The 15885-nt window shown below is 26.9% G+C and overlaps 1 protein-coding gene across 10 annotated transcripts in view; it reads right to left on the bottom strand.

The window, feature by feature from the left end:
- The window catches only part of LOC107450223 (6-phosphofructo-2-kinase/fructose-2,6-bisphosphatase), a 50243-nt gene that overhangs the window by 1044 nt on the left and 33314 nt on the right, over positions 1-15885 (bottom strand). For 3 of the 10 annotated variants that reach the window (XM_071181397.2, XM_043049887.3, XM_043049886.3), the window contains exon 14: positions 5601-6613. The exons of 4 other annotated variants lie outside the window; for them this stretch is intronic. In XM_071181397.2, coding sequence (XP_071037498.1) covers positions 6494-6613 — 120 coding nt within the window. In that variant the 3' untranslated portion in view covers positions 5601-6493. Of the gene's footprint in view, positions 1-4651; positions 6614-7414; positions 7488-15885 lie in introns of those variants that run through there. 3 more of the 10 variants (XM_043049889.3, XM_087150304.1, XM_043049888.3) reach the window with 3 other exon arrangements.

Raw genomic sequence — 15885 nt, 5'->3', positions numbered from 1 at the left:
ATACAATTATTATATTGAAAATGCAAGAGATAATTTTTATTTTTTAAATAAAAACAGTGCGCCTCTAAACTTTTTAGATTCAACAAAGAATAAAACTTTTTACTATACAAAACTCATTGAATAAATAAATTTTAAAAATAAAAGATTCATATCGCGTCAAACGTAAACTTTTATACACACACACAAAAAATTTTTTTTTAACAAACACTGGAGGAGACAAATGAGGGATTAACAATGTTTTGAAGGAAGCAAACAATTAATGATCTCAAAAATTAGAAAAATATAGAATTTTTAGTTTTCTTTGTGAAGCTGCAAGTCTATTATTTACACCGAGGACCCCCAAAAAATAATAAAAACTGATGCACCTGCCCTAACAACCCGCAGTGCATCAATATGACGTTGCATGGGTTTACTAATGATTGTAAGTATACTGGAGGCAATTCACACCATGGATCCTGTAGGGTTGGAGACCACAAAATTCCAAGATGGAGACCTTTTCTGCATAGTATATTGCAAGGCATTCCAGATCAATAATGTTCTTCTGGAGAATACGCAGCTAAAGGGAAAATTTTAGGCCAAAATTTGTCCTCACAACCAGTCTGTAATAACTCTCAAATGTGTGGAGTGGCAAAATGGACCAGAATGGGTTCAAGTCATTGGACAGGTTAGTTCAAATATTTGTACAAACTAATGTCAGACATAAAAAATAAAATAAGATTATTTGGATCGCCCAAGGTCATGGAACTAATTTTCAACCGAAATATGTAAGTCCCAGGTTTGTAATTGTATTATTAAAATAATTACCTTCGAAAAGATATTCAAATTAGAATACTTTACTTTTATTACAAGTCATGAAATACATAAAAACAAGTTTATTTAACACGTTGAATGCCACGCTAATTTTACATGGCTGGCCCATCTGGCCAAAATGATTTTCTCAGTATTTATTGCATTAATTTCTTCAAACCATTTTAGTAGCGATAATATAAAATAAAATTAAAAGCATTAAAAATTTACTTGAATTATGTATTTCTAATAATTTTGGCTTCGTCGGTCACCGGTGACCCCCATGGTATTCAACGTGTTAAAAAAAGCTTAAAATTTAAAAAAATAAGAGTCTAGACTTAACGTTTTACTTAAACTTACATATTTAATACTATGAACACACAAAAAAAATTGCTTTTAATTCTGAAAACATAATGTAGAATAACTTATGTCATAACAACAGAAATAGGTATGCATAATGATTGTTCAAATATTCATAAGCATTGAACAAAAGAAAGCAGTTTGTAATTTGTTTCGTTCAGGTAACAAAAAAGGGGAGTATATAGCAAGACACTAAATCCTCTTATCTTTATCTGGGGAAAAAAATCAGACTAATTTATGGAAAATATAACAAACAAAAAAATTAACATGCGAGGGTTCAAAAAAATAAACGAAGGTTTGCAATTAAACACAAGGCGAAAAATTAGTCCAATGTTACCCTTAAGAATAATTTAGTTTCTTTTAAATATTCTTCAATCTGATTTATTCAATGACTTAATAAAGAGCCGTGGTGGATCAGGGGATAGATTGCTTGTCTCCCAATGAGAAACCCTGGTTCGAATCCAAGAGATGACTAGTCAATACGAATTCCGCACCTGGTTTGCACAGACTGCTGTGCAGACATAAAATATCCTCACTGATAGAGCGATCTTGGGTTAGAGTTCCCTTGTCATCAGGCTAACCGTGGGACGTTTTCCTCTTGATGTAAAGAAAATTCAAGCTAGTTCATAAAAAAAAGTCCTGCACAAGGTAAATTTATCCCAATACTTGACCCAGGAGTTCCCTTGTCTTCTGGGTCGGGTTCAAAATTACAAGCTTACAGAATTGAACATTGGTAGTCAAACTCGAAAAAATTTGGCACAACAACGGTGATAAAATTAAAAATACTTAAAAAATTTTCAAATAATTTTACAGAAAATTGCAATTTATGAAGAAGTCTTAAAAAGCTAAATGATGGTAACAACAAAACAAGATACAGAGTGAACAACAAAAATAAACTTTATTGACTCAAATAAAATATCATAAAATCTAAAAAATATATATGTGTATACGAAACTAAACATAATAGAACATATAAGAGCTGCACAATAAAATTTCAAAACTTGTAACATCTCATACGAATGAAAGATAAAATTTTTGAGTTAACAAAATTGAATATTCTTCAAAAAAAAAAAAAAAAAAAAATTAATGGTCAGTTATGAACTGGTCTATTTACCTGGTAATCCTTGTTAAATATTGACTATATTATGGGGGATAAGTAACAAATATCTAAAAAAAACTTATTATTTCATCCAGTCCATCACTGTAAATAACTTTTCAACTTAGAATAAGCCCTGTTAACCCATTAGAAGCCAAAATCTTTCATTTTTAAATCTAAATCTTAGATTTACTAATACTTTGTCTTTACTTTGTTTCAAAGTTTGTTAGCAGAAAACTTATAAACTGGCATCAATGCCTGATTAAATGTCTATTTTCCTGGAAAATTTTTATGTTCTTGTAATAAATCAATCAATCAATCTTTCAGCAGTAAAATACATGCTATAAACTTAGTTATAAGCATTTTAAAACTTAAAAAAATTGGTGCCAGCAGCACCCTTCAAAATATTATGTGATAAGTCGAATTTTGCACTTTTAACTATCAATAAAATGTAATTTTTCCAACCGAGAAACAGATTTTTGCCTCACAATAACATTTCTTTCAGCATTTAAGATTAATTCAATCCTCTTTCAATAGTGACAATCTAAAATTATTATTTTTAGTAAGAGTAGTATGGAAAATTGCACCAAGTTCTGACAAATTCATCAGTGATAAAGAACCAGAAGAAACTATCAAAAAATGGATATAATCCTTAATTTCTGAAAATGCAACAACTGGATTAAAGCATTAAAAATTCAAAAACAGTTTAAGCTAATTTGAGAATAAATACATTCTTTTTTCTGCAAACTTTGATCAAAATTCCTGATTTTGATAATTAGAGAAAAATAATCTAAACATTGATCATTTTTTTTTACCAAAGACTAAGAATTTAAATAGGGCTCCTTATAGTAACTAATGAAGACAACTTTTAACCTACTTTACAATAAGCATACTTCAGAATTTAAAACTTAGTTAATAGTACTAAATTAAAAGCACTAACTTTTAAAACTCTGACTAAGCAGCAGTTTTGGAAAAGGTTTTGTTTCACATCATGCATATCTTTAAATTTACAAATAAGAGTACTGGGTTTATTTAAAATCCTAAATAGATATCAATTATTCACACAATTTTTAAACATAAAAGAAAAAAGTGGCTTTGTAGTGTTTTCCAAAAATTAACTTGTAAAGATTTATTGAATTTAAAAAATGCATAGGAAATCATTTTTATTAAATGTTGTTTGATGGGTTAACAGGGCAAAAATAAATAAGGGGAAAAAAAGAACTCATAATCATTTAACTTTCAATAAGTTATAATTATCAAGAATCTCAAAAATGATCTAGATTCAAAAATCAAAGGAGATATAAATGTTGATTTGCTGCATTTTGTTCTCAGAAAACTATTTTTAAGTGTTAAAATTAGTTACAAATTTACCAACAAACGGCGCTGCAGAATGCACAATTTAAAAACAAATGTTTTCTGAAGCATATATCAGATAATTTTATCTCCAGCAAATATTCAGAAATATTTGAAGGAGTCTTAATTTTGTCTTCAGAAGACGTTGCTGCAAATAGTAATTATTTAGAAAACAATGTTTAGTAACTAGCGCAACCTGTTGACAACATTTGTATCAAAAACTAACTAAATTTGTGAGAAAAACTTTCTTTTAGCAGAACAAAGCAAACCTTTAATTTTCCTTCTAATTTTGTTTCTCTCCGATTCTCAAATAACTTGTCATTTTTGGGTTATGTGTCATGAAAAGAATATTGAAAACTGCTTACATTATATTGCACATCAATATTTAAGAATAAGATAGGGATAATTTAAATACACACATACAATTCACACACAAGAGTAAGTACAAACACATCATATAGAGTACTCAACTATATAAATTTCAAAATATAGATTGAACCAATAAGTGGAAAATATTTCATGGGTAACTGACACAAGCATTTAAAATAATGGTTAAACGGTGGCAATAAATTTTTTGAAAGAAAAAAGAAAGACGAGAAATAGTTTAAATTTTAACGACATATTTTTATTTAGCTAAAAACGCATTAAAAATTCTCACAGATCTAATTTTGTGAAATGTTAGTTACCCATAAAACAGCCCATGTAAATATGTATCTATGGGAGAAAATTGGATCAAAATATTTCCATCACAGAAGTTTTTGAGTGAAAAATTAAGTTAGAGTAAGTAGAAAATAGAAACTTAGTGAGTAAATTTTCCGATTTTAATACCAATAAATTTTTTCAGAAAATGAACAACTAGTTTTCATTCAAATGTAAGCTCTGATATACTTAAACATTGACCTCCTTCAGTATTACTAAACTACTAGTTACATCACTAAATTCTTTAAAAATGCACATCTTTTTATAATGTTCAATATGTATCTAATGATTCAATTGAAAACAACGTCACAATTTTTGGTAGCCACTAAATAACTGTCAGTTTCTTTGGCCCCTAAATATATAATTCAATATAAAATTTTTAAATAAAATAAAACACAGAAAAAAGTACAATAAAATAAAAGTTACCACACAAGATACCTAAAATATGAAACATCAGAGTACTTCTCCGTAATGGTACTTGCATAAATATTTTTCTTAAAAATTCATTTCACGATATAATCATTTTTCCAATGTTATATTGGAATTACTATATCAGAATTTCGAAACCTTATCCCACAGCTTCATAAATTTATTTTATCCTAGTAATCATAACTAAATTTTAAGTATACCAATAAAATGCGGGCATAATTACAGCAAACAATTTTGGAAGAGCTTTATATCACGCAGTAATTTCATGCATACTGTAAATCAGGACAACTTTGGCCTATTTTTTCCCCACAATTTTTTTAATAAAATTTAAGTATAAGAAATATTCCATAAGAAATAATTTGGAATGTAAGAAATATTCCAAATAGTTAGAAAATGATATAGGATAGACGGGCATAAAATGCAAAGCAACAAATTTAAGTTTCTGAAAATATGATATTTCTGATCATACTTTGAAATATTTATGTTTCTTGGATGTGCAATCTATTCTAAATCTTATCTAAAAAGCAACAATTCTTAGCCCTTTAAAAACTAGTGTAAATAAATAGTTTTGAATTACTTATGTGAGATACAAAACAAACTTATAAGAAATTAATTACAATAAAAGCTCGGTTATCTGGAATTAAACTGCGAGAAAAATACAAAAATCGAATTTTCAGAAATTTATAATTTTTTTCCTAAAGATTAATAAGAACATTTCGAAATCACACAGTAGTAATTTATTGATCGATATTTGATACAAGACATTTAATTTCACTCAATTATAAACAAGCATTTAGATTATATATTAAAAAAAACTACTGATAATTTTTTCCTTTTAATTTTAATGAATAACTACTATAGGTTTTCTTCCTTCATCTTTATTTTTTCATAAGATTCAATTGTAATGTTTCTTTTGTTTTCATTGAGGTGGTTCATTTTCTTTCTTTCTAGAAAATAAGTTAATATTAAAAATTAAGATTTTGGTGCTCTAGTATCCAGAATTTTTGCAAATCCCACACATTTCGGATACTCAAGCTTTTACTGTAATTTGAAAATCCTATATTTAAACTAAAAAAAATATGCATGAACAATAATAACAAAACTCATTACACTTTTTACAATAACATTACTATATTTAGAAAACAAATAGTCTAAAAAATAGTATAGATTAAATATAAAAATTCTAGAATAATTGCATTGAATATTAAGCACATTTAGAATACATAGCTGGAATAATAGTTAACCAATCATTACACCAAAGATCTGTCAAACAAATTCCTTGAAAGCAGCTTGTTTTCAGTAGAGGTTTTATAAGGACTTGCAATAAAATGATTTTCTTTTGTATTTTAAAAATAATAATTTGCTATAAAAGCTTACAATATAAAATGAGAATACAAATGTAAAGAAAGCCTTATTTTATGGCAATAAATTTGAAAATAGCAAAGTTATTTCAGCGGCACTAATTTGTTTTGTATAAACCCTGTACATTCTGAATTTCCTAGTTCACATTATAAAAGTCAAAATAATTTACTCAAAAATAATCTCATAATATACAATTCTTTATAAACCTTACTAATATTTTGACAAGAACTTTACATTACAAAAAAGTAAGCCTTCCATTAGAATGCACAATTATTCCATTTACAATAGATACACTCAAGCAGACCATTTTAGTAATTACAAACATTCAGTGCAGTAAGAATAATTTCAGGACTAGAATTTTGACATTCCTCTATGAATGTTCCTAAACAGATTGACATAAGATGACATTTAATAAACTTTTGTTGCTGCATCAAACAGGAAGAACTTTTTTTCACCCTCACATCCTTCTATTCCTAGATCTTCCTTTAATTCTTTAAACTTGAATTTGTCATCAAGTTCTCCCGGTACCTAAAAAACAATTATCTTTATCACATGCATGAATCTACACATTAAACATTTAAGACACAAAACACAGAAGCTATTAACTAGCCAAATTCATTTTCATAGTGGCAAAATTCCCTATGTAACTGACTGACAATACTTGGCTTAACGTATTATAATTTCTCGAAATCGCTTTGTTTTATAATTATTAACGAAATTTAAATTCGCACTGCTAAATGTAACTAAAATTATTGAAAAATATTAAGTGCATTCTGACATTTTTGCAAGCCAGTTACAATAAACTTTTCAAGGATTTACGGCTTTTGCTAAATATTCATTTTTAAGAATAGTTTTTTTCTTTTTAATTTCAGTCAGCTATTCATAGGAATTTTCCAGGCAAAATTTTTTAAAGCTGTTAAGCGTTAATAAAATTGACAAAAAGTAATTTTAAAAATGTTTGAAAGAAACCACATTTTTACTTTCAAGTATTGTTAGTACAAACTAAGAATACAATAATTTAATAACAATTAAAAAATTTCGAATTTACTTATATTAGATTTATTGAAGTTTAATTGAACAAAAAGCATTACATTTAACTTTCTTAAAATTTTATTGATCACAATATTGTTAGAAGCAGCAACACATCAGCAATTTTAATTTTAACAATAATTTTAATGTGTACTTGGAACACAATTTAGTTCCCTTTGGAAGTTAATTTAATACACAGAAATTTTGTAGTTAAAAAATAAATTGGAAACAATGGGGAAAGCAAAATATATCAAGCAGTTTAGTAACTTGAAAAATTTAAAGCGATGAATCAAAACTTACATTCTAACTCGATGACTCCTTTCTTCTGGAAGTTATTTCGCTCTTCATGGCTTTCTAAGTATGCTAAAATAGTCTAAAATCAAAAGATAAGGTGCTGAATCACTGGGCCATAGAAAATGTGAACACCAGTGGATAATGAAAATAAACTGAATACCAAAACACTGCTTGATATAAAAAAGTTGAAATAGCTTCAACTCAACTATTCTAAACAACAACATATAAAATTTAAAACCTCGTTTATAAAAGTAATAATAGAGTGCAAAAAATATGGTGACTGAAATTCAGACCAATCGTTTGAAAACAAATCCACAGAAAAGCCATTTTTCAAAAGATAAACTTTCGTAGCTGATTACATACGATTTTCGTTTAAAAGTGATAATAGCAAATTACGAGTAATAAATTATTTTTGATAGTTTAAAACTGTAAAATATAGTATCCTACATTTTATTGCACACGTTCTTAATAATTCATTTTTACTAAACTTTGTTAGAATTTTAGAAGTTGATCACTTGAATATGGTTTTCTTCTAAACAGATGTAGATTTTTACAACATTGAAATATAAGAATACTGATTGTAAGCAGTATATAAAATTATATTTAACAAGCTTAAAAGTGCAATATCTATGGAAAAATCTGAATCTTCAATACTTAAAATGAAATTTTTTTAAAATTTGATTTAATTTTATTCCATTTTGATGAAATCATTGATTCTTTCGATTCAAATTTTCAGAAAACACTATACAGTGAGAGAAGATTTTCATTGCAAATTCTGTTATACTTCCATCTGTGTATTAAAATTTAAAAGTTTAGAGACAAATGGATTCGAACGTACTAAGAGTAAGCATTGAAGTTTCAAATATTGATAAAAGGTTTTAAAAATATCAAAATGTAAACAAATTGTTAGAACTTTCTCACAATTTAAACTTCTTAAAATTTGCTTGCATTTGTATATTTTGATTTTTTTTAAACAGTTTGAAACCTCATGGCTTACTCTAGGAATGTCTAAACTCACTTTTTCTTAAGTTTTTAAATAGTTTATGAAGGTGTAAGAATTTACTGAGAAGGGTTTCTCTTTTAGTATAACATGCTCTTAAGCTAATTTTTAATACAAAATCTACTCAAATAAAATTGATGTCCGGTAAAATACTCAAGAGTTGACCTATATTGTAGCTGTATTTTCTTCCCAAGTAAAAAACTATTTCCCGGTAAGCTGCTCCATATTTTTCTCGAGCAAAAACAATTTGTGTGAATAATTTCAGTTTTAACACATACTTATTATTAAAGCAAATTATTTTAATTTTGAAGCGAGTTCAGAGAATTACTGTTTAGACAGGATTTGTATTATAAACAAAAATAATGTAGAGGTTAGAGTAAAATTAAACTGAAGTTCTTATTGTACTATCAAATTCAGAATTCTAAAGTGTCATTTTTTGAAATAAGATTTATAACTAATGAAGAATATTGCACCTTTATAGCAATTTAAAAAAAAATCTTAGTTCTCACAAAAATCACAATATTGAATTTCAAAATAGCGTGGATTTAAATCGCGAAATTGGATTTTAAAATTTAGAAGATTATGAATCGCGATATTACATTTTAAAATCACGATATTGGTTTTCAAAAACGCATGAATACGAATTATCTGATTTTTAACTCTCGTGAATATGAATTTGATTTTAAAAATGCCTTAATACAAATCGCTATATTGAACTTTTAAATTGCGTGAATACCAATCGCAATGCATGACTTTTTAATTAAGTGAATGTGAATCGCAATGTGTAACTTTTAAATTGGGTAAATACGGAAATCAATGCTTAATATTCAAAGCTAAATGTTTCATTTCAGGAATGAAACATTTTCTTTGATGTGTTGATGTAAGAGTGATGCATAAAAATTATCAAAAATGACCATTACAAATAGTTAGATGAGATAAATACTGTTATGCCCAAATTCAATTCATGTGTAATCGAAAAAAAGGTAGAAAATGTTAAGCAGGTAAAATTGACTAAAAATTGTGAAGTCTGGTACTCTCAGACAAAAATGAGTACATTAGAAAAAAAAAATTTCATTTCAGATTCTAAATTTAAGAGAAATAATCGCAATTTTTAGCAATTCATTACACATGCATTAAAAAACTATACATACATTTTAAAATTATTTCTTACCAAAAGTACCTTCAAAGTATTTTTAGGATACTGCATAACTTAAAATTTAAAGCCTGAGTACTCGAGTAGAAGTGTACAAAATCTCATATTTTATAGTTATAAGATACAAAAAATAAAAACTAACAATTATGTTCAATCAGCACCGCACTTATAAATAAATGTGACACTCTGGTGTTATTACACATTCAAAGTATGACAGATTGTTGAAGAAAAAAATGTATAACACTATTTCTAAGCTTTCAAGGAAATTGCGCATTTAATTCCAAGCCAATTTTACAAATTGTATGATCGACTTTTATAAAAATATCTAGGGGATAATTGGTGATCATCTCAAAACATTGATTTTATTAAAAAATAAATTAAATAAAAAATAAAGTTAACACTATTTGTTGTAATATTTATTAAAAAGACTTAAATTTAATGTTCTTTTATAGGTAACAGTTGTCTTTTTTTATTTTAAATTTGACAGCAGTTAAATTTCATGGAAGTAATATCTTTATTTCTAATAAAAGAAATTACTTTTTTTTAAACAGTATTTTATAAGTAATTGATTGAAAGATAAATACAACTACTTTTTTTTAAATGTGGTGACTATAATTACTTTAAGATTTTAGCAATTACAAACTACTTCCACTACTTTAAGGAGACTAACTTTGCTGGAGAACTTAATTTATACCTATGTTCAAAATTATTTTGAGTTAGAAATTGGATAATAATAAACTTGAGGAATTATTAAGAAATATTTATTCATGTTTTCATTAGCTAGTTTGCCAGCCCTAAGCTTTATTTTTCAAATTTGCTAATTTAACCTTCGATTTTTTTTAACTTTCTCGAAAGCGAAATTTTATTTAAGAAATGTTAGAAATTATCAAATACTTGCAATTTTGTTAATTGTTTAATGCTTTTCTTATTTTGCCTAAGAAATTAAGTACATCAAAAAAATGTTCCATTCCTTTGAAACAACAATGTTCACGAGCCTACCTTCACATGTGAAAGTTTGACCTGAGAGATAAATAATCTATTATTTGTAATGGCTAGTTTAAATATTAGTTGTATGTGATTCTAAATTCGTAATTCCTGTTAATGCACAGTCACAGGGGCATTTTTATTACATCTGCAATGATTTGCTCCCATCATTCAAAAAAAAAAAAAATAGTTGACGTTAAGAGTCCAGTTTCTTAACTGAACTAACGAGTTAAAATAGTAGCCAGGAATCGCCACAAATTACATTTTTTTTTAAGTAGTGACCACAGTAGTTTAAGTAGGACACTAGTAGTACCCTACTTATGACCACTGGTCACATACTAAATGTCAGGCTTGAATAAATTTTTTTAAGTATTTTTAATTAAGCAATGCAATTTTTCATCACCTCTGTTACAGTGGAATTGTACTAATTCATCGTAATTCAAAGAAAGATAATTCCCACACCATAAAACCTGATGGGTTCACTATTTCCTTCAGTATTTCTATTGCTTTTTCATCAATTGTCTAATCTACATTAGTAATAACCTAGAACTTTTCTGGGATGATATAATGCACGTGTAACAGTTTTTAGTCAGAAACTGGAGATTGCTATTGTATTTGGTCATAATGCTTTGTAAACAATAAAGAAAGTGAATGATTTCTTTGTAATGGTTCAAGAGTAGAGAAAAGGAAAGTATCAATCCAAGAAATGCGGCAGAATATGAAAAAGTAAACAGATATAATTCAACAGAAAGGGAATACTGGGAAGAAAATCTAAGAGGATATATTTTTTTTAAAGCAATTGTTTTATTTTATCTAGCTAGCTCAAAAAGAAAAAATTGTAATATATTCCTAAACATAATTTTTTTTTTAAATACTTCAACTGTTCGAAAATTGTTGGCACCATAAAAGTTCCTATTCATCTTAATAAACAATGACTTTTTTATAATTCATGTTATCATCAGATGAATACATTACTTACATTGCTGAAAAGTAATTAAAATAACGAGAGAACAATTTAAATTTATTTTACAGCAGGCTACAATCTTTTTTTCTTTTTCGAAAGATAAGTTGAAATGATTCTCACTTTTTTAAAAGAGGCACATAAGATTGAAAAGGTTTCTTAATGGATATACAATGTATTAAGGGATAGTAATTAAAATAAGGTCTAAGTAGAATAAGCTAGAAGTCAAAAACTAAATCAAGCAAACAAAAACAGGAAATAGTTTAATGGAAAAAAAAAAAAACATTTTTGGTACTTTCAGAATTTTTTTATTTCGTTCCTTATTGGCCTCATAGTAAATACTTCAAAATATAGGAACCTGGCATTACTTTGCTTAATGTTGAAATAACCAATATCAGTAATATTTCTAAGCATTTTTTATTTTTATTTTCAAAATTATTAATAATGTTATACATGAGCCAGACAAACAAGAGCAAATTGTGCAATGGTTATCAGTTGCTGTATTTTATCATTGGCACTTAAATGAATTTTGTACTTCACTTCTTGCAACTCTGATGCTAAGGTTGCTATTTCAAACAAACTCCCATTATAATTTTTCATAAGAACATTTTTTTGGCACTTTTTTGCTTTTCATCATTTAATACTCAGTCATTTAAGACTATAGTTTTGAAATAAACCTTTCTCAAATACAACCTAGAAAATGTTCCATTTTCGTAAGGGAGAAAATACATAAACAAGAATCAGGTATGAGATTGCAAATAAGAAAACAAGAGGAAAGGATGCAAAATAAGACTACAAAAAGAATGTGTTTCTTTTTTAAAAGAAAAATATGGTCTTATCTAGACCTTATTAACTATATTGATTAAAAGTCTCCTCACAGGATTAAATATGCTTCCTTCACAAATATATACTAGTAATTTACATCAGGCCATTTAAGTTTTTAACATAAGGATTAATATATCAATAGTAGTTTGCTCTGAAAATATAGCATTTGCAAATTTTAAAAATTGTCTCGGAAAATAAGCTTTCATAAAGTAAGATTGTTTTACATAAAAAACTCAAAATATTAATATAAAATACTTTGATAGCAAAACTGATTACTGAAAGTAACTTTCAAACAACAAAACTTAATAAGTAAGCTACACTGAAAACTAATTTATCAGCACCACACATGGATTCTTAAGTCTATTTGATTAGTTGTTTTAAATTTCGAAAAGTGTAATAAGAAAAATTTTTCGGTTCGGTTAATTTCCAATAGTCAAAGAAATAAAATGAAAAACAAAAAATAAAACAATAAAAAGGAAAACTACGAATATAAAAATTTTCAAGCCTGTAGAATGACAAGCACTATTAATATGTCATGTAATCAAAACATAACTAAACTATTACCATGAAATTATAGCACTAGCATACCCTGAATGAAATTTTAGCACTCGAAACTGCGGAACACACTGTTTTCAATTTTAAAACTTAAAATACTTAATGCTTTTATTTCCCCCAGACTAATACTAGGAATATGAAACAAATTCAGATGCATTGCTATAATGAATTTTCTTCATTCAAACTAGATATATATAACAAATCTTATGTTTAATGTTTCAACATTTAAATTCCTCCATAGTTAAAAAAAAACAAAATTCTAAGGGAAAGTATATGTTGACAAAATTTGCACAAAATAGAAAGGAGACCAGATTTACTGTGTTTGTGTTTATTGCTACTATGCTGTTATTTTTAAAAATGTAGTAAGAAATTTTTTTAGAAGAATTTAATTGAAAGCTATGAAAATCAAGTGCAGAAAATAAGTGAGAGTCTTAACATAATCATATGAATAAAACTACTAGTTAGATAGGCAAATACAAACTCCTTCCCACAAAAATTTAATTTCAATTAAAAAAAAAAAATTGTTTACAAAATAAGTTTGCTTTATAACGCAACTCTGTGTATAAAAAATTATCACCTGGTTATTATATTAAATAAAATATTTTCAAAGATTATACTTTAATAGTGAAAAAAGTTCATCCTTAATAAGGCTTCATAAATTTAAATACTTATTTTTACACCAGTTATTAATAACAGTTAAATAAGCAATTCTATATTAAAAGATATGTAACTGATTTATTACTTATCCAATTTTTAAAAAAAATAGAATTATTTTTGCTTAAAGTTTTCATTTAACACAAAGTTTTAAGCAATAAATTGATCTTCAATTAAAAAAACAATTATCACATCGGCTGTAGATAAATAGTATTGCTAACACATTATTCAAATATAAATGATATGAATTTTTTTAATACACTGTTCTAAACAGCTAATGCATATAATTTACTTTTAATTTATTATAACTAAGTCATTATTCAGTGTGCATGCTGTAAATAAAACTAATACTGCATTATAATTTTTATTACAGAATTTTAAAAAAAAATTCTTCTAAAATGTGGTTTCTTTCAAATAGCAATGCAAGGTTAGAATACATTTAAACGACATAATACTTGTTAAAGACAATTATTAATGCTAAACAATCACAATGATACACAAACAACACAGCAGCACAACACACACAAACATAACACTACAAGAACAGTTAATTTACAACTTCAGGAATAGAAAGTTCAAGAAAAGTTTCCAGTATATTAACAAAAGTAAAATACATTCCATATCCTAATACAGAATGATGAAGACTTATATTAATTGCTTAAAAAGTTCTTTAAAAATAGGCTAGAATTATTTAATGATAAAACAAATACCATACAAGTTTTTCATATTGTTTACAAGTGTGATACATACATTACAATACCTTTTAGATACATTTAGTTGGATATTATTAGCAAGGGATATAAGATAAAAAAGCATTTTTTTCTGATTGTTTTAGACTAAACTAGAGTGTGTTACTACAGAAACATAAAATGAGATACTTAAAAAGCTTTTCATTAAATCATTTTTTATTATTTTGTAATGATGTATTGTTGTACAGTTAAAATACCCTAAACACAAAGATAGAAATCTAGCAGTAGATTGCGCTGAAATTAAGAAAAAAAAATTTGACGCTGCAGTATTACAAAATATGCAGCCAGGAAAATTCAATTATATAATAATTTAAGAATAGGTCAAAAAGTTCAAATGAAAAAGTAGTTGAAAATATTGTATTGCAGATAACAGAATATTGGAAATTCAACTTATTCTCTAAAAAAGTATAACGTAATTAAGTAAAATGCAGTTTTCTTGTAGCATTGTAACTACTTGCAAATGTTATGAATTTATTACCTAAAATTCTTTTAGTTTCAAATAGAATTTTTAGAAATTAAAACATAGGAATTTTATGAAGATAGGCTGAGGTAATACTTGTATATTAAGCAGATACAAACAGATTTCTGTAACTGCATTTAATTTTTTTTATTGAAAATAAACCTATAGAAATTAAGATATTGTGATAACTGAGAGAACCATATGCAACAGAGGTTGTGCTATACTATATTGTTGCTTTAGGAAAATTAAAACAGCTTTGATTATAATTAGCTTTTAAGTATAGTGCGTTAAAAATTAAAAAACTAGGCAACATGTATAATAGCTTACAACATTTTCTATGGTGAAACATTGGATTAATTATCAAATGTCCTCAAATTGACTAAAGATTTTAAAAATAAAAACACAGAAAGATTGAAGCGTTTGAAGTCTTGCATTATGAGCAGGAAAATGTTCTATTTCTCCCCATGTTTTAAAATTAGTTTAAAGTAAGTCAAGAGATCATGGCCAACATAATAGACATCTTAATTTTAACTTTAGACAGTACCATAAAACACTGTTTTGCAGTTCAGTTAGCAGTATAATAGGTTGATTAATTTTGGAATTTGGTAAGAACAAATTTCTTGTTTCCTAAACAGAACAGAACAAATCTATCACTACCCTAGCAACAATTTTAAATTGGTCCCTGTTGGGCTCAAAACTAGCAAATATGGATCCCATAAAAAATGTACCAAGGAACTTATATTGGGATTGAATTGAATGTAGGATTTAATGGCACAAAGTCCAAAGGAGAACATGCTGCGCCGGACTTATATTGGCAAGTCTAGATTTTTTAATATCGATAAATCTAGACACCCCAATTTTTACCCAACATTATACGCCTATAATGGTCCTACATAGAAAATGATTTTGGCTCATTATTGGAAATCATTCTAGCACCAATATTGAAAAATCTAGCTGTCCCAATGTTCACCCAATATTATAAGTGTATAAGGGGCCTACAGAGAAAATATCGGTAAATTATTGAAAGCCATTCTAGAGTCAATATAAAAATATTGATACCCTAATATTGGCTTGTATAGTGTTGGTTGAGGCAAGCATGTTCAGTCACCCATGTGGGGCTAGGCAAAAGGATCCAG

Source organism: Parasteatoda tepidariorum, chromosome 8, assembly GCF_982258835.1.
Source record: "Parasteatoda tepidariorum strain Cologne lab strain chromosome 8, Ptep-v5.0, whole genome shotgun sequence".
Taxonomy (NCBI): domain Eukaryota; kingdom Metazoa; phylum Arthropoda; class Arachnida; order Araneae; family Theridiidae; genus Parasteatoda; species Parasteatoda tepidariorum.
Note: the sequence above shows the minus strand (reverse complement) of the source record. Positions and strands in the feature narration are given on the sequence as shown.